This window comes from Phragmites australis, chromosome 22 (assembly GCF_958298935.1).
Source record: "Phragmites australis chromosome 22, lpPhrAust1.1, whole genome shotgun sequence".
Taxonomy (NCBI): Eukaryota; Viridiplantae; Streptophyta; class Magnoliopsida; order Poales; family Poaceae; genus Phragmites; species Phragmites australis.
Window position 1 is genome coordinate 21894387 of NC_084942.1, and position 21901 is coordinate 21916287.

A 21901-nucleotide genomic window follows, 5' to 3' on the forward strand; every position below is an offset into this window, starting at 1 on the left:
CTATCCTCGAAGGGAATTCTTCAAGGATGTATCTGGTTACAAGAGAGAGCTGCTTACAGAGAGTTTGAGGCTCTCGTGTTCTAGCTTGGCTTGAATGGGTTCGAGCGTCTGCGTCCTCTTTCTTTTTCCACACACTTTCGGTCTGTCTCCCGAGAGCTTCTTCTCTCTTTCTTCTTACGTGTTCTTCATCCTTTCCTTTTATAGGCGCGCCGACCTCGACATATCCTGAATGGGAAAGAGGGGGTGCGAGTGCCAAGGTGCCATGGAGAAAGGCGTCATCATTTCGTCTTGGCGAAGTGACAGGGGCGGTGGAGAAATGCGGCACGCATCCGACCACCCGCCACTGTGGAAGCCCTCGGGCGCCATAAAGGGGGCCCACCGGGCAGCCTCAGAGGTGCCCGGTGCGCCCACCCTGTCTTGTTCTCCTGCCAGGGTAGGGTGGCAGGCGGAGCGCTTCGATTCTGGCAATGTTATCCCGAGGCACCCGGATGAAACGGGACGGGACCCGTGCATTTAATGGACCCACGCCCCCCTGCCTGTGCATGGCAGGGTCTGACACTGGGGCGTGGGCAGCTGAGAATGTCAGGATGTCAGGATGTCAGGCCGCGCGTGCCTATTAAATGCGGCATTGGGCCTTTGACTGGCTGACACCCCGACGATGGGACCCTTCGAGTCGTTGGACGATCTTGCGCGAACCTTCGGGGAACTGAGTCCTCGGGGGCTGCCACGTGCAGCCCCGAGCACTCTTTTCCGAGTACTTGGGTGAGACTTTCGGGGAACCGAGTCCTCGGGAGCTGCCACGTGCAGCCCCGAGCACTCTCTCCCGAGTACTTGGGTGAGACCTTCGGGGAACCGAGTCCTCGGGGGCTGCCACGTGCAGCCCCGAGCACTCTCTCCCGAGTACTTGGGTGAGACCTTCGGGGAACCGAGTCCTCGGGGGCTGCCACGTGCAGCCCCGAGCACTCTCTCCCGAGTACTTGGGTGAGACCTTCGGGGAACCGAGTCCTCGGGGGTTGCCACGTGCAGCCCCGAGCACTCTCTCCCGAGCACTTCGGTGTTTGGATCATCGGGGGACTACAGTACTCGGGGGTAAGTGAGAACCCTTCCGAGCACTTCCTTCCCGGTACTTGGACTCTGCGGATCATCGGGGAACTGGGGTGCTCGGGAATCTTAGAGGCTACGGCCCAGAGCACCTTCCCCCGGGACTTAGTTTCTTCTTACCCGGCAGGGTGGACCCCGCGGGATGGTGACATGTGGTGGATGCCCGGTCCGATCTCGGGACTCAGGGACCCCTGGTTCCTAATACACCGACAGGTACAATACCGTATGTCACCCGAGGAGGGTTACGGTGCACACCCTTACGTTACCCGAGAAGGGGTAAGGGTGAGGAGAGCATGTCATGTGCATGGTTATGTCTTCTTATGAAATTCAATGAATCATTCGCATCAAATCTTATTTCCTTTAGTTAGCTTGTATATAGATATATATGCGGCTCTGAAGGCTTATACCAACCGAATGTTAAAATATTTAATATTATCGTTGGACTTGCTTAGTCATAATTGTTTCTCCTAGTGTTGGCGGTCTGTCTCATTACTAGTTTCTATTTAGAATTGTTAGCACATTCAACTGTGGCTAAATAGCTTTTTTGTTAAAGTACCTTTCACTTGCTGAGATTTTCAAATCTCACCCGTGCTTTCTTTCCAGGTTCCTTTTGAGGTGTCAAACGCTTGCGGGATGGGTAGTTACACGTCGCCTGAACGTTCCCCTTTTTTTGGGCTAAAATTGATGCCCTGTCAGATATTGTCTTTTGCCCTGTAATGTATATACAGTGAGTTTGATGGTGGTTCAGTGGTTTGGTCGAGGCTCGTATCTCGTTTGCTAGGATCTTATTTTTTGCTAGTGTGATATTCTATATCTATTCTGTCTAGTTTGTTGTTGCCTGTTATACCTCCACTTTCAGGGGAGATACTGCTGAAATTTTTCTCTTAGCTTTCGACAGATTTGTAGGTTGATCTAAGTGACCTTTCGAACTTGTTTTGGTCCCCAGGGTGTTACAGCTTGCGAGGGTTATCGGTGTGAGTATTTTTATACCTTATAAGTGGCTACGCAGCTGCGCTCCTGCCCATCTTCCTACGTGGTGCGCGTCGCACCACCCACTCGCCTGAATGCGTTGTCTGCCCACTCGTGATTCGTCCACCTGCGTGTGCTTGCGTTGCGCAGCTGAGCTGGTTGGTCACTTGGTTGGGGAATCGAGGATGAAATTGGGAAATTAGAGATTGGGAGAATGGGGAATGGATGATGAGATCTTTTGCATCCCAACAACGATGGCACAACCTTGTCCAAGTCTGCACTTGTTCACGAGCTCACTTCTTGCTTGAAGGACCATAGATCCTAGCCGTCCTGATGCAAAGAATTGGCTGTGATTACGAACGGCAAGCCTGTGCCATTACACTAACAACGGCAGAGGATTTTCGTGCTGCCCTCCCCTGAGCACAGCATGCAACGAAGGACCGAGTCCACGGGCAGCCCGTGCAGCTGCCCGAGATCCCATTGACTCGTCGTCCGTCATGCAAACGAAACGAAACGAAGCCCGCGTCCGCGGCGCCGGCGCGAACCCGAAAAACCCCAAAAGAAAAAAAAAGGAAAGAAACTCGCGCGCACGGAAAATGGCGCCAAGCTCGCGCCAAGCTCCCGCCTCTTCTCCCTCTATTTCCCCACCCCGTCCTCCACTCCATCTCCATCCATCCGACCCTAGCTCAGCTACCTCTCTGTCCCCAAGCCCCAGCCCCAGCCCCAGGTCGGTAGATCTCCCATGGCCTCCTCAGGCTCCGTCCCCGCCGCGCTGCCCGTGCCCAAGAAACGCGGCAGCTACAACTGCGGCCGGTGCGGGCTCCCCAAGAAGGGCCACGTCTGCTCCATCCCCGGCCCCGCCGCCAAAGGCGGGGGCGAGGGTGGGGCTGGCGGCGCGGCGCCGGGGGAGCTCAAGCCCCGGCGCGCGCTGCACTTTGATGATGTGGTGTCGGAGGGTCTGGCGGAGGCGGCGGTGCCGCTGTCGGTGGCGGCGCCGCACCGGCCGCCGGAGAAGAAGGCCAGGGTAGAGGTGGTGGACGTGGAGGAGACGGCGCCGCGGCCGCCGGGGAAGACGAAGGCGAGGGTGGAGGTGGTGGTGGACGACGACGAGGGGGAGGAGGTGAGTGAGGGGTGGGTCGAGGTGGGCGCGGGGCGGCGGGTGCCCGGGGAGGTGGTGGTGGAGGTGTTGCGGCGGCTGGCGCCGAGGGCCGTGGCGGCGTCGGCGGGGGTCAGCCGCGGGTGGCGCGAGTGCGCGCGCCGGGTGTGGCGGGCGGCAGAGGAGGTCCGCCTCCGCACCTCCGGCGTTCGCCCCGTCGGCGCGCTGCTGACGCGGTGCCCCGCGCTGGCAAGGCTCGTGCTCCGCATGGACAGGTGAGGACACGAAACAAGAACTACCATACACAACCTGATACGACGGATCCGTCCAGCGGCGCCGCGAGATCGATGAGTCGATCTCTGCGCGGTGCTCGCGTTCATGGATCGGCATGTGAGACGACATGGAGCTCGATGCTTTAACCTTGCTCGATCGAAATGGGAGGGGACTAACAAACGAACATCAGAATTCTCGTTGAATTAATCTTAACCTGGCTGAACTAGTGCGATTATATGACTGTTCTTGTGGTGTGGCTTCTTAGTGCAGATGTGTGATCTGATCTGGTACTGTGAGATCTCTCTTCTTGTGGATCTTTGAGCGGTGCTTGGTTGGATTCTTAATACACATTGTGCAGCACCAACACGTCGTCAAAGGAAAGAAAAAGTTTATATGGAGAATGATCAACGCTTGCAGGTTGAAATCTGAGTGTTGATCTGATTGGTCTGCCTATATGGATTTGGATTCTTGGTAGGGAAGTTCTAGTCGTGGTGCCATGAGATCAGTGTGTGGATCTTTGATCGGTGCCTGGTTGGATCCGACAGTAGGAAGCATAGATCTGGTATCCCGTGTAGATTCGATGCAGAATCAGTGCGTGCTTGATGTTAGAGAGTGATATGCTACTTGGCCTTTTGAGCAACTCGGGGATCAGGCTGAAAAATCAGTAATGATAAAAGGGGCATAAATCTCTGATAGTATGGCCTGTCAGGCTCATGTTGCCCTGCAATTTGTGCAGCAGAAGCAGAATTTATGTTAGCTTTCCGGAGAACAATTTTCATGACCTGGTGATTTAAGGGGATATTGTGGTTTCTTTATGCAAAGTAGGAGCATCATTTTGCAGATCTAGTGTTGTTTCTGTTAGGATTAAAATTATAGAAAGAAATGAGGTTGTGCTACTGTTCTGAAGGACAACGAAATGCAGATCTTGTCTGCCTGTTTTCTTGATTATAATTCAAGCAAAAGTAAAATCTGCTTGGGCCTTGCACTGGATAATCTATATATAGTTCTCCTGGTGCTTAATTCACATCTTTAGAAATTATATGTTTCAGTCTCTTGATTGTGAGAGGGACGTTCTAACCAGATTTCTTTCTACATTTGATGCAGTGATGTTGATGCCACAATGCTTGCATGCATTGCATTTTCCTGTCCTAATTTACAATCCCTGGATATCAGCATGGCTAATAGTGCAGTCAACCGGATAACTGGGTATGCTGAAAACTCCTAATGCTAAATCTATTATGAGATTCGTCTTTCCATACATTTTGTCCCCACACCTAATTCTGTATGATTTGTGCTGCTAAATGTTGAATTGGACCACATGAGTTTATGATCAATATCTAGTACACACCCTTTTGCAAATGTGCAGTCCCAAACTGTTAGTGCTATTGCCTGAAGATGTATTTCATTCAGAGTGTTGTTTCATGCTGATTTAAGTGTCTTTGCAGTTTATTGTCACCATACATGTCATCTAAAAAACCCTGCATCTCAGTATTATAAATAGATTTAAATTAGCAGTTTAAATTTAGGTGAATCTTTTAACTGACATGTTGTCTTCTACACAGGGATGAGATAAATAGGTTTGTTTCAGAGAAGCGATATCTCTCAGTTCTTAAACTAGATGGCTGTAGTAGTCTTGGTTTTCTCAATATTAGCTGTTCAAGCCTTTCAACCCTTTGGCTATCAGGTCTTTGTTCCCTTACAAAAGTGGTAAGTTGACACACTCTTGCAATTATTTGCTGTGACATTGATCTGGTATTTTGCATGAATTGATTGGGCTATTCACTTCTTTTAGGTCATAAACTGCCCCAATTTGAATGAGCTCTCACTGGACTTTCCCAAACAAGATAATGATTCTACTGATCTGGTTGCTCTAATGGATGGTCTGGGCCGTACCTGCCCAAACTTGAGAAACATGCACATCTCATCAATTCACTTATGCAATGAAGCCGTGTTTGCTCTAGAGAGTGCTAATCTCAGGTATATTCAGTTCTTCACATCTTGCCATGACCCTTATGGAATGTTACTCAGTTTTCTGGAACTATGCTGGATGAATCTTGCTATGACTCTAATTTATTTTGATTTCAACCACTTATTTTATCTTTTGTATTTTTTTTCACCAGGGGCCTGTGCATGCTATCCTTGATTCTAGGTTCAAAAATAACAGATGCAGCTGTTGCATCTATTGTTCGTTCTTATGCGAGCTTGGAGTTGCTTGATCTAAGCGGGTAAGTGCCATATTATGAGGTCTAAATATTTGGATATGACCAAACTTGCTAGTTTTGTTCCATTGGACAGTTAATTCGAAATAGTATCTGATTTTCACATGCTTACATCTCCAGATCGAGTATTACTGACAATGGGCTTGGGATGATCTGCAAGGCATTCCCACATACTCTAACTCGTTTCCTCCTTGCTTTGTGCCCAAATATCACCTCATGTAAGCCTCAGCATTCACAGTGGTGCCCCTTTGTTCCACTTATTCGAAAAGATATCATTGTCCATACCTGCAAAATATGCTAAACGTGTTCTATTCATGCGATTTCAAGGCGGGGTTCAGGCGGCTACATCACAGTTGCCACTCCTTCGACTCATGGACTGTGGCAAGAGCTTATGTGCTAACCTGCGGCCTGAAGCTGGGAGATCATACCTCGGTGACATCACTGGAGGGATCAGATTCTGCTCTAAACTAGCAACCCAGAAAAAGCAGCAGCCCACTTACCAAAAGATGATCATAAAGCACAATAATCTGAAGAAACTCAGCCTTTGGGGCTGTTCAGCAATCGATGTAAGTGTCCCAAATTCATGATCGTTTAGTCAATCGGTGTTCTGGTTCACCGAAATAGTAAAGCTGTGTACTCATTGCTGCTGTCGTGCGTGACAGGCCCTGTATGTAAATTGTCCGGAGCTGGTTGATCTGAACCTCAACTCTTGCACGAACCTTCATCCAGGTGCGATGCAACGCCCCCTTCATTCTTGCAGTTTTATGAAATGCAGGTTGTTGATAAGCTCTTATCAGTACCACCAAGTAGTAACAGCTTAAGAAACTTTGTTTCAGAACGGTTGCTCCTTCAGTGTCCGAATCTGAAAGATGTACATGTCTCTGGTTGCCGCGACATGCTGATCGGAGCGATCAGGAACCAGGTACTGCCACTTCCTCGAACCTGTTGGAGACGCAATGACGAATTTCCTTGGCCTTTGCTACAAATCAGCAAGGGACCTCTGTAGTCTGTAATACATCTCTGAGCCGGAGCCATTGTCTTTGGTTGGTCTTCTATCTGCCAGGTTCTGAACGAGTTCGCGGCAGTGGAGCCCCGGCTGCCCTGCAAGCGGCTCGCGGACGGATCGAAGCGGGTGCAAGTCCCACACTTCATGCTGGAACAGGTAAGAATCACCACCACTTGCGAGAACTCCTGATCTGATCGAACCTGCAGCTAGAAGTTTCGTCATCACTGTCTTCTCACCTGCGTGATCGGTTATGCCACTGAGCAGTTGGAGGAGGCGGAGAAATGGGGCGGGTCGCGGCGGAGCCAGTGCAACGTTCACCTCAACTAGGCTAGGCTAGCGGCGTTGAGCTGGCCGGCGAAGTGGCGGTCGTCGTCGTCGTCGTCAAGAAGCTGCATAACGCAAGGCTTTCTGTATGTGCCATTGGGTGTGTTGTACCGTCATTCATGATATCTACTTCCTTGTATTTCTAACCTATGGAGTCTGTAGAACAATAATTGTATGATCTGAAACCATTGCCAATTCATTCAGGATAATAATTGTTTTTTTAACACGGGGATACCCCATTTTTATTACAAAGTAACAAAATATAGTTTTTACATCCAAATCTTACACTAGCATAGAATGGAGTTCAGGAAGCAGAACTGAAAGATGAGATAGATCACCTGCGAAACTAACTTGACAAAGGTTTGAACACCCAAACGACATAATACCGAAGAAGCCAAAATAACAAGATCATCAAATGGGTCACTGAATGCAACAAACCTTAAGCACCGCACAACAAATCCTATTTAAGCAAATCTGTCCAGAAGCTTAGAAAGGAACAAGCATGAAAAATAAAGATACTAGGATCACGAATCAACTTTTTATCAAAACAGGCTATGTTCCTAGCTTTCCAATGACCCAACAATCCTCTTTACTCATGTTTAAGCAGATCTGCCCAGAAGTTTAGAAAGGAGCAAGCATGAAAAATAATGGTACTAGGATCATGAATCAGCTTCTCTCTCTCTCTCTCTCTCTCTCTCTCTCTCTCTCTCTCTCTCTCTCTCTCTCTCTCTCTCTCTCTCTCTCTCTCTCTTTATATCAAAACAGGCTCTGTTCCTAGCCATTACCCACTATAAGTTTTCTTCCCTGGAGGTACATAGATTTGACCTTAAGCAAATCAGACCAATATGGAGAATCATTAAATTTATGCTGAACACAGGTAATAGAAGAATTGTGGAGGTATTTCTTTTTGACAATTTCTTGCCACATACCCTCACCCCTTTCAAGTCTCCACCACTATTTACGAAAGAGGGCAATAATCATATTCCAAAGATCCTTAATACCTAAACCCCTTTTTTCTTTGGTTTGCAGATCTTAGTCCACTAGACTAGGCGATATTTCTTTTTTGCACCACCCTCTGCCAAAAGAATCTTCTTCTAACCTGATCAATTCTTTTTATCACTATTTTAGGCATTAGGTACATATAGACATGGTATATTGGGACACTGGAAAGGCAGGCATTAATAAGGGTAAGTCTCCCTCCAATAGACATCAGCCCTCCCTGCCAAATGTCTAATTTTTTCAACATTTTTTCCTCCATATTCAATCAATCAGAAATATGAAGTTTATGGTCATATTGACTTTGCCTGCAATTATATGAGCAGAAAGAAATACCAGCCTGAATACAAAATTTCAATTGTTACAAGAGCTATGCATTTCCTCAAAAAAGGATAAGAGTTGTGTGGTAGTGACCGAGCACTATGAATATGAAACCACATCACTATTTCAGTGTTCCCAGGTCTAAAATTCATAAACAAGGAAATCATCTCTAAATTTACGTCTTACAAGGGCATGGAGGGCACGGCGACGGCGTGCACCTGGGCGGCATTTGTCCCTCATATGCATGTCAAACTTGAGTTCGGGCACAACGTATCATTATCAACACAAACAGAATCCACAAATGTACATTTTACACAAGAAAAGTCAACTGCGTCTTTTCAGATTACAAAGGGGCAAATTGCATAGTAGTTGCTTAGTTTTACTGGAAACTAATGCTACATACACGTCATCTCATCTCTGTGATGGGACAACATTAGGAACTATGAGTTCAGTGCACACACTGTATTTGTTAACATTGGACATGCAGAAAGTTGGCGCATAGAATGCATTGTGCCTGTCAGTGTAGCTCATATGAAGAAAATGTGAATCCGGAATGTTTCTCATTGGTACACTTCAGTTCAAGCTTCTGAAATGGACTGCACAAAAAGAGAACAAAATGTTTACATCAGCACAACTTCTACATTAATGAATTCCATCCCATCCCACTGTAATGCAAGAAACAAATGGCAGAAAAAATATTTATTACCTGCTATTTGGATCGTAATAAAAACCAGTAATAGAGCCACCGCTAGAAGAAAAACAGACATAGTAGAAACCAACGATGGTTAACCCACAATCAACTCCAACACTGACAAAGTACAGCTATTTCCATCTCTGCATGTACAATCAGAGAAATGGTAATTAATAATGTCTACACATGAACAAATGAACATATCGAGTAGTGCAATACCATAAATATATGAGGATAATTGCTAAGGTCCAAAGACTTGCCACCATCTGTCTCAATCTGACTTTGCAGGAAGAGTGCAATGAGAACATAATCTTCAAAAGATTCATGATGATTGACAACACCAAGTTAGGTAACCAATTACCAGAAGAGGAGTACATGATGGGAACTTGGACCAATGCCTTATATCACCCTCTGGTCTGCCAAATAGAAAGAAGAAAGATGATTTTGCAAGTAAGTTGGGAATGCAACCTAGGATCAGGACATTTATACGTATTATAATTTTTTTTTCACGAATACATAGGAGGACTACGTATCATTGTATTAAGAGAAAGAAATAGTTCGAATACAGACACGACGCGAGGGGACAGACCTGCTTTGCGGCAATAGAAGCCGCAAAAAAAAAAAATTACTCTCAAAGTAAATGACCTAATTGACGTGCGCCTGCCACGATCTAAAGGCCCGCGTCCACCTTGATCTGCTTGATAACCTGTGCCATCGTTGACGATCGACGATTGAAGAGTCTGGCGTTGCGCTCCTTCCATAGGTGCCAAGCAACAAGCATGATGATGGAGTTGGTGCCTTATTGCATCGCCGCCGGCTACAGGGAGGTGACGTGAGTCCACCAATCTTGCAACAATGATCCTTGGAGGAAAGTGCATGAACGCCGAGCCCATGAGAGACACTCCCACCGGATGGACCTGACGAAGGAGCACTTGACCAAGATGTGATCTGCACTCTCAAGGTTCTGGTCAAAGCCAGCAAGAGGAATGTGCATTGAGACTGTATTTTAGATGCCTGTCCGCCGTCCAAATGCGCTATCGAGACACAAGCCAGATGAAGAACTTAACCTTCAGAGGCACCCATGTGTTCCAAATCCTTTCGGTGCCTTGGTGGAGAACATTGTAGGCCGACCGCGCTGAGAAGCTCCCATCTGTTCTCCGCTTGATCTGTTTCAATTGGCAATCTTCACGTGTACATTCAATCCATCACTTCTTCTGAAATGTCTACAGACCCTAAGAACAGAGCCACGAAGGTATTTACCAACGTTCTGCAATGTGAGTTCTTGAGTTGTGAATTGCATTTGGTCTGATGCTTTAAACATCTTGGTTTGTTTGGTTCAGTTTATGCTCCATCATTTGATCATGGTGTTGGCGACCCAATTGAGAATGACATATTTGTAAAGCCACAGTAAGTTAACTTTGCAGATTGCAGAAAATACTTAGATGCTAGGAGCAGTTTTTTAGTTATACTAGATGCAGGGGTGCACCATGCCTGAGTTGGTCATAGAGTTAGCCAAAGGTGCTGAACACACTGGTCTTCATAAAATCTTTTGGATCAACTCAATTTTAGCATCTCTCAACACTGGAGTTTTATGCAAGAGCTATGCTGCTTAACCAGTTTTTCTCATGAATAGTTTTGTCAATTCCGAGTTACTTGTAATTTTCTCCCCCTGTTCCGGTATGGAAGTGGCAGCAAACAGACATCCTCATGAGAATATGTCTTGTTTTGATTTTTTTCTATCTTCGTATCAGATTCTACCCTTCCCGCCTTGTAACTTTTTTCTTGTGTAGTGGCTGCATGCCTTCATAAACAGTATTTCTTAAATGCACCAGTTTACCATAAGTACAGGTGTGACACACGCTGGTTGCTAATTACCATGATTTTTGCAGGCACAAAATAGTGATCGTTGAAGGAAATTATCGATTACTGGAAGAAGACGTTTGGAGAGAAGTTAGAGCATTGCTCGATGAGAAATGGTGAGTATACAGGCTTTGCAATCATAATTCATAGTAATACAAGTCTTGTGGAGCTCCTATGTCATATGAAAAAATAAACCATTGTTTTGACTTTGGAGCAGTAAAATTTAGTTGCTTATTAATCTTGAATGGGAGAAGAAGGGTTTCTAATGGAAAAAAAATTACTCTGTCTGGTACATTGACATTGATGTCTCCATGCAAAGAGTGCTCAAGAGACATATTGCCACAGGTTTGCCCTATTGTTCATGGTTCCCCCTTTAGGATTGCATTATTGTTTATGTATCTTATCCATTTTCTTTTCTTTTTCACTTTTTTCCGAGAAGGGAAGCTTTATTGACTCATATTGTTATAACAGAAATTACAACTAATAGAACATGCTTCTGACCTCTGCATATCAAAGATGCACAAAATCGGAAAGAAAAAAAATGACACTAAACACCGGGATTATAGCAGGCAGCTGTGTTTGTCATCCCTGAATTTAAGCATTCTGGATGCGAAGTCTTAGATCCCCAACCAAGGCTGGCGAAGAATCTGACCGTTTGCTCCAGTTGACAGCATGTCGTAGTAGCTATATGTCGAGATTCTAGTTGAAGCAATACATACTAGGTACAGAGCTAATACATACATGTAAAAATAACATGAAAAAAAAAGAAGGTTCTTTGTTATTAAAAATAAAGTCGTTCTGCCATATCGACCAGCACAAGACTGCCGCTCCAAGTACATTTTCTTTTTCACTTGCCAGGAAAAGAGCCAGATGTAGCAGCATGGCGGGTAATTATCTTCCACCTATCCTCTTCATTCCAAGCGGACAAGTGAACACTTGCATTTAGATAAAACATCACTAATGTTTTGTTTGAAGAAGGCCGTCTTACGTTAACAATAACCCTACTCCTTGTTTTTTTTGAATTCCAAATTGAATGTAACCATGTAATACCGAATTTTTTTGAGAGGAAAAAAGAGAAGATTTTGACTAAAAATTGACCTTTTGATCCGTTGCTCGTATGGACGATTGGAGATCGTGGTTGTGTTTATCTCGTCGAGACGAACCCATTTTGCTATTCATATATCCGTTCCGGGCACTTTGTGACTCGTAGCAAGTCCAATAAATTTAGACTGGTGTTAAAAAAAAAAAGATAAATCCCGATCCATCCAGACTCTTCTCGCATACGCCCGCGTTCTCTCTCTCCGTCGCACCGAGCTCCTGTGCGCTGCGCGCCTGAGCATCGCGCCGCCGTCGTGCGCAGTCGCTGCTGCCGCGTGTCGTTGGCGCCACCGTCTGCTCGCCGCCGTCCATCTGCTGCTCGCCGGCCGTCCTGCTTGTACCGCCGCGCCGCGTGTTGCGCGCCGCCGCCGTGCACGCCGGCCGCCGTGGTCTCCCTCTCTCCCTGTGTACTGACCGAGAGACAGAGAAGAAGCAAGCAAACCAGCGCAGGAGAAAAGCCAGGAAGAAGAAAAACAGGAGAAGAGAAAAGAAGAGGAGAAGAAAAAAAAGAAAGAGAGAAAAAAAAGAAGAAAAAGGGAAAAGTTGAAAATTTCGTAATTTTGTCGGATTCGTCGTCAATCCTTCGAAGGTGATTCTTCAGTAATTTTTAGACGTTTATGATTAGATCAAATTAATCAATTCCTATCGTATCATTTCATGTGATCAATAGTTCGATTCGTTTCGATAATCGTTATTAATTCGAAGATACGACATCCGAGTCGAAACATTCATTTCCTTCAACGGAGCAAAGTCTCATTAGTGGGAACTTTGATTCGACTTTGAATTGGAAATAATGTATCATTTCATGTGATACAGTTTTCTGAAATATAGGCGTATATGCGACGTTTTCAGGTGTAGGATTGACGCTTCATATTTTATGTGTTTTAAATGTGTTTTAGTGCTAATAATATACCTGTATAGGTGGTACTACTTCCGGACGTTCTTGATCAAAATTTCTTCGTCGCTTTTGGTAAAAGTCAAGTAACGTGGGGGTGTGATTCAGTGCTATGTTTATATTCATGTCTTACTTCTTTTGCAAATAAAATTGAAGTATATGGCTTTTTCTAATTCATTCAAATCATGGATGATATTGCATTTGATTATTTAAATCCATATTTTTCTTATTGATTTGGATTGTACCTCTGTCATCATGAATCAGTTTGGTGTTTTTTTTATCACGAGTCATCAAGAAGAAATTAAGAATTGACGTCAATTCACATGCATACATATGCATTTATGCACTTCATATGGTGATAAAGGCCGATCACTGCCATCGTGCATGATTCGTACCGGTACATGGAGTTGCATGAGAAGTTGGCATCGTCCAGCTCTCAAATGGAGTTGCATCATGGCATTCATATATTTTTATGATATCTGAAGAATACAAAATCCTTGGAGTTAAATACCATATTTTGTGGGAGACCGGGTTGGAGTCTGTCGTTACTTTCTCGACAAATACTCTAAAAAGATATTCTCTTTAAAACCATATATATTTTTTTCTATGTTGTGAGAAGAATGTTCAATTCCCAAATACTTTTGAATGGAGTGAGATGTGTTTATATTCATAGCTGTTACTTGCTGAGCTCGTCTCACCCTCTGTTAAATCTTTTACAGGTATGTTTAGAATGTTGACGTGCATTTTAGGGATGGATCTTGGTAGTTGCACACACTACCTCATCACAATGTTGATAACTCAACCGGTGTTTAGAAGTTGTGTTTTTGTTGGTCTGTCGTTTGTTTTGTATATGTTGTGGTAAGACGCTGGTAGCGTTGTGAAAATTTCTATATATGTTGGTTATATCATATATTGTCTGCCTGTGGTTTCTTTCTATCGTGGTCAGTTATACCGCCCTATAGAGGAAGTGCTGCCAAAATTTTATATTTTCAAATAAATATGCTTAGTTATAAAGTAGGGTGTTACAAACCATTTGCACCAAAATGGTGCCCCCCCTCCCCTTGGCCTTATAGGATTGTCCGATCATATTAATTTTCCTTTTCCATGAAAAAACCTGCATGGATAGCTTTTCCTGTGGATTTTTGCTGGCTAATCATGTTCAGCTGTAGACACTGATACACTGCCATTTTCCACATCGCACAGTTTCTGAATATTGCAAGTTCTTATTGTCTTTGTGAACCAGATCTGGTACAATGACCGGCCAAATGCGGAGCTCATCATGGAATCAAGAAAGAATGCTGATCTTGTAATCAGATCGGTGGAGTTCTCAAGCTAGAATCCATTTCTTTGATGAAAAAAAAGAGATTTTGGCCCTAATAATGTTGATACACTAATAATGGTTTGAAACACTAATAATGGTTGTTTCCATGGAGATCCTTGTACATATAATAAGCTAGATGCTTGTTTCTAGCTTATTTCCATGGTGATTATGTGCATGTAATAAGATATTCCTTCATCAATTTGTTCCTGATGTACAGTCGAAGTATTATTCAATAATTATTGGCATTCTTCTAATAAAAATACTACTATTCATGTATGTGTCCAATGCCATTTTTTTATACAAAGAAATTAGTAGTGGCTCTTCTTCTGCACTGAAGGCCCAAGTCAGTCACTCGTTCTGCTATTTCAACATTCCTGTTTGTACAGTTCTTATATTTCACCAACAAACAAAAATACTTGTAAAGATCTGTGTTCCCTTGAAAATGCGGCAAAAATATTCCTCAAAAATTTGGTTTACAAATGGTCATGAGTCTGAAGTTAAGTTCTTTCAGTCTTACATTGTAGATGCTTCATGGATCAAACATTTTGTGACCTCCAGAGACCTGTGTTACACGGACACGGGTGCCGGTGTCGGAGTCTGACTCGTGTCAGGGCATCCGATTCGGTAGAAAAATTTGGGACACGCCAAATACTACTTGAAATCTGACACGGGTGTCGGAATCCGACACAGGTGCACTAGTGTTTGACTCGGCAAAATTTTTTTGGACACAGATATCCAGTTAACACAGCCAGAGACAAGTTACCCAGTAGTTCATCAAAAAGATGCTGCGTCGTTGGGAAAAGAAGAAAAAATTATCCACAGCAAACATGTGTTTAGTGGACAATTTCTTGATAGAAGCAGCACAGATTGTCTTCAAAGCTGGACAAAGGGCACTTGAAAAGACTCAAAGCTGCCATCATTGTAAAGCGACATGATCTCCAAAGGCAAAATATGTTTTGCTTATTTTAACGCATGCAAAAGCTCCTTTAGTCGGGAGGAGATACTCAATTGCTAGGAAGGAAGGTGCAGCTGAAAGTTCCCAAAAATCATGGCAACAACTTCCAGCATTTCAAGGTTTTTCTGCCTCCTCTCTCTCTCTCTAGAAAACAAAGAAAAGAACACCTCAACTTTGGGCAGCAGACAACCTTGCATCCTTTATCATTCATGGCATGGGGCACAATGTACCAAACACTGGCATGCATAGAATAGAATAGCAGCAGCAGACAGCAAAAGATGCAGCAAAGTGTGATGCATCATAATACTAGTGAGAAGCTGAGGAAATTGCAATGGTTGACGGATATAAAACGCCAGTGCCCCATCACTATGCACATGGCATGCTTCTGTCTCCAAGTTGGCTCCGCATATAAAAACACACACAACCAGGTAGACACAGTAGTGCAATGTCTATGCGCCACAAAACAAAGCACCTATCTATTCTCATCATGGAAATGATCCTCTTGTGATTCCATTCCATAGAACAGTTAACACCAGGATGAAATAAGAAGAAAAAGATAGGCTCATACAACACAATTTAACACCTTGCAATAATTATAATTATTTGTTCCATTGACACACCATGGTGATAATAATAATAAAACAACTTTTGATGCACAAGATGCAACAAGGCCCCTTGATTAGGAGCAGGATGCCTTTGCATTTTGTGCCAAGAAGAGGGGGAAAAAGAAGAGGTAGAGGTAGAGCAAAAGGACATTGTTATGGGACAGGTAGTACACATGTTCATGGCTTCTCTCTTTTGTACATGACAAGATGAGACTTGAACACTGACTGGCTGACTGACTGACTCAATGGAACAGATAGGACAGTTGACACACCAAAATGACTTCGCTGATCAGGAGGTACAGGCTTGGAGAACAGGGAGTATGATACAGAAACGAGCAAAGCTGCAAAGCTATAGAGACTGGACTGGTTCTTGCATCTGATGAAACCCATGTGTTCAGATGCATGTGTCCATCTTCTCCTCAGCTTTTGTTCTTGCATTTCTCCATGGTCCTTGGTGCTGAAAAAAAAATTTGAGACCAAATGAGTTTCACTGTTATGTGTTATGTCTGCTTCCAGATTTACTAGAAAATATTCCTTCTGCTCATCTGAAACTTTTGAGATTATATATGGACTTACCGAGGCCAATGGCTTCTGATCCTTTCATGATACGAAGGCGCTTGCACGACTCGACGAACATCCTGAAATGAAATTTCCATATCCAAAATGAATAAGGAAGTTAAACGAGACGAACACATCATATATTTCAGAGTAGAGAATGCATGGAGAAGTGCTCACTCCCATGGGACGTCGCCGACGAGCATCCAGTCGCCGTCCTTGTCCTCGTAGGTCGGCACGTACTCGGAGCCGTTCAGCAGATCCACCAGCTTGCTCTCGTTCATGCCGTTCATCCCTTGAGACCCACAGCTTCCTGAATCATTATCAGAAAAATTATCGGAAAGCTAACCAAGTAAAGGTACTCTGCAAGTGCAATTAACTGATGAGTATTCTGAAAATGTCTTTGCATTTCAGGTTCGGTATGAACTGAAAGAAAGTGTCAAAGCTCAATACCAAATCCACTAAACACATATCCAATGGTTTCTAATCATGGTAAATAAAAGTATCCATGGTTGTTAATGAACAATGGTACGAATACAATACCATTTTCCTAAGATGCACGCCGATCAACACGTGGATTAGTTTAGACATTGAGGTAGAGGACCAGAACATGGCAATGATCGATGAACCAGCTGAGCTAACTGAAGCGTGCATACATGATCATGAGCTACATCTACAGGCAGAGGATCGAGATGCTCGATCTGTGTGTTGGAGGGACAACGGCATTATGCTAGCCAGGACAGACATCTACCAAGGATGCAAATCATGGAGTGCACTATTGGCAAAACCACATGGTGACCACCACCACACATGCAAATGGCAATGCATATGTCCAAGTTCCAATCCAGTGCATGCATGTACCAACTAGCTACAGATTAACCAGCTAGTAAGTCTACTCTGTTTCGAGTTTCATGCACCAACTAGTTCACCAGAAACAAGTCGTTGAGAAAAGACGGACAATATATATGCTTCAACACTTTGCATGAAAACTAAAGTTAAAAATTAAAGCACTACTTTAGTTTGAGAGTTTTGGTGAGTTCTAAAACGTATGCACACGATATATATGAATATATGGTGTAATCTGTACCAATGGTGAAGGAGCTGAACATCTTCTCAAGCGCCTTTGACAGCTCCTGGTAGCTCTTGTGCATCTTCAGGTCCACCTTGCGCAGGTACGGCGCGCCGTCCATGCTCACCTTCACAAACGCGGCGCCGGCTCCTGCGGCCGACGAGGACTTGTCGACGTCCTTGCCGCCGGCGCCCTTCTCGGCCTGCACGGACATGATGTTCTTCCGGAACGACCGCACCGGCGGCCATCCAACCACCTGCGCCCTGCAGATAAATTTATTGCAAACATTTATTTTCTGTCGTCAAAACGACACTGAACAACATTATTTTGCAGATTAAAACACACACTGACATGCACTAGATTTCTAATTATTTTAGTGTGAATTTTATGCAACTTAAATATTATCCCTTTTGTTTTTTTACACCATTTGTTTTCTACTCCTACTTTGGGTCGGGAGGAGAGGTATACATTTTTTCATGGAAATGGAGGAACCTTTTGTGGTGGCACACATGAACTATTCTAGCTTCTAATTTTCTACCTTTTATCCTTTCATCTTTCACGCATTCATGTAAAATTTGTATCATTCATGTAAAATTTGTATTCTACATCTATATTTCACAACACTTCTCACAACATTTCTTTCTCATCCATCCATACCCACAGGGGCGGATCCAGGAGGGGTGCTGGGAGTGCTGCAGCACCCCCTGCCAGCTTACAACTTCTCATATAGCTTCTTTAGAGAGAAGATGATGTAAGAGAAGATGGAAGAAGAAGGAGAGGATCAGCACCCCTTGTTTGAAACTTTTTTTGGATGAAGGAGATCAGCACCCCCCTCGAGCCTCCGCTGGCTCCGCCACTGCATACCCATTTGCAAACTGGTAATAGGAAAAAAAAACGGGGGGGGGGGGGGCTCATGAATGTGTGTTAGTCCTAGGGCAGTAGTTTTTATATAATGGAAGTATAACTTCCGATGTCCATATCAACCAGACGTTTATGATGCACACAATTATTTAAAAAAAATAGATATTCAGATTTATGTCTAAAAAAATTTAAACTTAAATGGTCTAAACGTACATCCACCACTTAAATAATTGAGCTAGGCCTAACTCAGAAGAACAGGCAGGGACAGTATGGGCAATAACATTTGTTATTTCTACCATGCCATCCATTCTAGCATCGATCGATCGATCAAGATCAACAGGCAAGTGATATGGAAAATGATGTCGATGTGGACAAAAAATGACACTGTGCCAGAAAAGAGAGAGAGAGAAAGAAAAGAAAAGGCAGGTGTGGCTTTCTTTTATCGTGTCGGCACTAGGCGCTGTCTCCCGGTGCCCCACACGTAACATGCTGCTGTCCCTCCCCTTCTTGTACATGTTCGATCGGTGCGTCGCTCGATGAATAGTAAATCTGGCCTAGATCCAGCAATTTTTGCTTATGAATTTGCATGCCATGAAAAGTGTGTGTTTTTACTTTGCATCTTTGCTCTTGATGGTTAAGCATCATTAGGTTATTTGCAAGTTATTTGTAGATCTCTAGAAGTTATATATGTCTATGTATATCTGTTTCTGAAGTTTGATTGCACGACACAACAATCTTCTTTTTTTTAAAAAAAAAAAGAGATTAACTTGTTTTTATTAAAAGCTAATAAAAAAGTTTAGGCAAGTGGGAATAGCAGACTGTAGGGGCAACCGGCACAGTCTTCTTTTTAAGAAGACGATATTATCTTTTTCTTGTAAGGGCTGTGGCAATTTCTTGCAACTCGATATGAAAAATAGGCATGTAAACTAGTACTTATGTTTACGATATAGCATGGACATGACAATGATGGTATAGACAAAATAATCGTGAGATAATGCAGTGATTAAGACGACGTAGAGAGCTTGTTGTGATGCATGAGAGACGTTGGTTAATTTTTCAGATAATAGAATAGATTATCTCAGTCTTCAGCATGACAGCGTCCAGCCACTGTTATTATTACAATATTGGTTAATGACTAATGAGGGTTACTTTTCTCTACATCATGGTAGGTTAGATTCGGAGTTTGCAACAGAATTAATCCTATATGAACAAAGAGATTAAGCTGGTTAATTGCATTCATGGAGGTATGCACGTACGGAGAACGATTGGGGGAAGGAAGCTAGAATTAAACCGAGTGCTCGAGGAGCGAGTGGACACGTACTTGGGCGCGCGCGGCTTCTCGGCGGGGTCGGGCTGCTGCGCTGCGGCGGCGGTGACGACGCTGCTCTGGCTCGGCGACCTCTTCATCTTCCCGGCCGGCGACTCCTCCGTCGCTGCGGCCACGACCGAGCCCTCCTCGGCCGCCGCCTCCTCGTCCTTCACGTCGACGGCCGCGGCCGCCGGCTCCAGCTTCAGCTTGAGGTCGATGGTCTCGGCGAAGCCCCTCTTCCCGGAGGAGCTCCTCGCCTCTCCCTCTCCGCCGCCGCTGCCGCCGCCGCCGGGCAGGCCCAGCCGGAGCTCGGTCTCCTCGAACCCCAGGTCAGCCGCCATTGCTGCAGCCACCTCTTCGATCACCTCTCGCCAAGCTACCTCCTCCTCCTTGCTCGCTTGCTTTCCTCTGCTCTTCTTCTTGGTTGGCTTCTTGTTTGGTTCTGCTGGCTTGGTTGCTTTGAGACTTAGGGAGGCTTGGCTTGGCCTTGCAATGCAATGGAAGGGGAATAGATAAAGAAAAGCAAGGGGCCAGGAGTAATAATGCCAGCATGCAGGGTGTGGGCGTGTAGAATAATAGGGCCATGATAATGCATGGCCGGCCAATTATGCGCATGCCACCCCGCAAAAAACATTTTTTTTCATATACTTAGGGTGGCTCGTCTTTTTCTTTTTCCTTCTTGCGGTCAGGGCCGGCCCTCGGACAGGGCGGGCGAGGCTACCGCCCTGGCCCTCGAAATCTAGGGGACTCCAATCAGGTATGCATATGTATTAGTTTGTCTTGCTACCTACCAATCTAGTCTAAGCTTGTACGTTGCACAGCATGATAACAAGTAGCAACCAAGCTCAAATGAGTCTTCAAATCTACAAATAGCTTAAGGCTCATTGTTACGTTACCTAGTAAACTAATCTAGCCAAACCATAGATGATGGATCGTTTCCAAATTAACGAAGCATCGTGTGCAAGCCTATTGTACGGTAGTGTAGTCATGCCATCATTGACCCCAGTCAAACCGATCCCAATTTCCAGCAGCAGCAGCGATCACGATCTTCGCTCGTTCCCCTCCCCTCCTCTTGACCTCTCCGTGCCTCCGTCCAAATCGACGTGTCTGCATCAACTCACCTGATCCTCCTCCACCCGAAGCTTAAGATCGATCGTCCAAAATTAACTAGGGCCTAATCCCTAACCTCGATCGCGATAAACTATTGTTCGCCCATTCCCTTCCCTTCTTTTCATCTGCTCGTGAGCAAGCATAGCCCCCATGCTCAATTGAATCAAGGGCTAATCCTCAACCGGGTGATTTTGTTTATTTGATTTAATTCTTTTATAGCTTTGCACTAGTTGTCAATAGTTGATGACTTTTTTATTTTAATTTCTAATTATCATTGTGTGATAATATGGTATCTAGAAAGCATATATCTAGCAGCGAAAAAAGGAAAGAAAAAAGAAACAAGTTGATAGAGTCACAGGAAGGAGACTTTACCTAGAATATTATATTTGTAATTGATATATAAACATTTTGATGTTTATATTCAGTAGAGGCCCCTGTTTTAGTTTTACTCGGAGCCACGCCAAAAATTTAGGACCGCTCCTGCTTGTAGTTACAAGAAGACACGTACCCGTGTAGACCACTGTACACGCATAAGGAAATCACATCCACACCACTGGGTGTGGCCAAGAGAAAAGGTAAGTAGAACCTCATGCAGCACAAGCATGATGCGCTTTAGTGTTGAAGGTGGACATTAGGATTTAAATCTTAATAGGAAGAGTCATACTCTAATGACTACCACTTGGCACTCTATCGAGAGTGGTTTGCTGGGGTGGCTTGTTTAGATTACCGCATGCATCTGTTTAGCTTTTGAGCATTGGACCACTTTGTAAAACAAGAGCAGTAGCGGTTGCCCTTTACAATTTTCCAAACATTTTTTAGTTGTTCTCTCTTTTAAGAAAAAAACATGATGGCTGCCAATTCGGACCAAACAATTCTACTTACCTTTTCTTTTGTATATCCTTAACTTACCGATATATTTGTTAATTTGTCTTGACTTTTCTCGAACGTATTAAGCTGCTAATATAGTCATGTCGACAAAAGTTTCAATTTGAATCTATTTCCTTTTCTTAGTGCCAACATACACACAAAGAGAAACTAAATTTGTTTCTAGAGCTAGAGAGAACATGCATCCACATTTGGCAATCCATTTCTTTATAGGCATACAACACTTTTGAGTTTTCAACACCAACCTATTTATTCTTCTATATATGCTTGATCCACTCGTAGCCAAAATTTTACAAAATTTGTGCTACATCAAATTTGAACGCTAGCATTTAGTCACTAAAACACATTGGCAATTTCACGGAAAGCACTTTCTTAGTGCAGG

General features: G+C 44.3%; 3 protein-coding genes across 3 annotated transcripts; 2 read left to right on the plus strand and 1 right to left on the minus strand.

Moving 5' to 3' along the window:
• Positions 1-2634: 2634 nt before the first annotated feature.
• Positions 2635-7209, plus strand: LOC133904350 (F-box/LRR-repeat protein 17-like). The gene is made up of 11 exons (XM_062345818.1): positions 2635-3441; positions 4544-4645; positions 5002-5146; positions 5232-5416; positions 5560-5664; positions 5779-5876; positions 5986-6224; positions 6321-6387; positions 6495-6580; positions 6722-6820; positions 6929-7209. The coding sequence occupies exons 1-11, from the start codon at positions 2813-2815 to the stop codon at positions 6989-6991; spliced, it is 1818 nt and encodes a 605-aa protein (XP_062201802.1). The 5' UTR covers positions 2635-2812; the 3' UTR covers positions 6992-7209.
• A 1877-nt stretch (positions 7210-9086) lies between these two features.
• Positions 9087-14185, plus strand: LOC133904612 (ATP-dependent kinase-like protein notR'). The gene is made up of 7 exons (XM_062346086.1): positions 9087-9162; positions 10140-10240; positions 10330-10403; positions 10886-10974; positions 11142-11201; positions 11715-11743; positions 14093-14185. The coding sequence occupies exons 1-7, from the start codon at positions 9087-9089 to the stop codon at positions 14183-14185; spliced, it is 522 nt and encodes a 173-aa protein (XP_062202070.1).
• A 1505-nt stretch (positions 14186-15690) lies between these two features.
• On the minus strand, positions 15691-20066 carry LOC133905478 (auxin-responsive protein IAA30-like). Its single transcript, XM_062347283.1, has 5 exons — positions 19537-20066; positions 17373-17617; positions 16466-16598; positions 16307-16368; positions 15691-16187 (listed from the first exon to the last, which is right to left on the minus strand). Exons 1-5 carry the CDS (start codon positions 19863-19865, stop codon positions 16150-16152), a joined length of 807 nt encoding a protein of 268 aa, XP_062203267.1. The 5' UTR covers positions 19866-20066; the 3' UTR covers positions 15691-16149.
• Between the last annotated feature and the right edge of the window lie 1835 nt (positions 20067-21901).

Excerpts from the sequence above, each read along its gene's own strand:
- LOC133905478 (XM_062347283.1), bottom strand. The coding sequence starts at position 19,865 with ATGGCGGCTGACCTGGGGTTCGAGGAGACCGAGCTCCGGCTGGGCCTG. Across the intron at positions 16,599-17,372 it reads GTTCAGCTCCTTCACCATTG|GAAGCTGTGGGTCTCAAGGG; the intron begins GTACAGATTACA and ends ATAATGATTCAG. Across the intron at positions 16,369-16,465 it reads GTCGGCGACGTCCCATGGGA|GATGTTCGTCGAGTCGTGCA; the intron begins GTGAGCACTTCT and ends ATTTCATTTCAG.
- LOC133904612 (XM_062346086.1), top strand. The coding sequence starts at position 9,087 with ATGGTTAACCCACAATCAACTCCAACACTGACAAAGTACAGCTATTTC. Across the intron at positions 10,241-10,329 it reads TACAGACCCTAAGAACAGAG|GGTTCAGTTTATGCTCCATC; the intron begins CCACGAAGGTAT and ends CTTGGTTTGTTT. Across the intron at positions 10,404-10,885 it reads GACATATTTGTAAAGCCACA|GCACAAAATAGTGATCGTTG; the intron begins GTAAGTTAACTT and ends TGATTTTTGCAG.
- LOC133904350 (XM_062345818.1), top strand. The coding sequence starts at position 2,813 with ATGGCCTCCTCAGGCTCCGTCCCCGCCGCGCTGCCCGTGCCCAAGAAA. Across the intron at positions 4,646-5,001 it reads GCAGTCAACCGGATAACTGG|GGATGAGATAAATAGGTTTG; the intron begins GTATGCTGAAAA and ends TCTTCTACACAG. Across the intron at positions 5,665-5,778 it reads GAGTTGCTTGATCTAAGCGG|ATCGAGTATTACTGACAATG; the intron begins GTAAGTGCCATA and ends TTACATCTCCAG.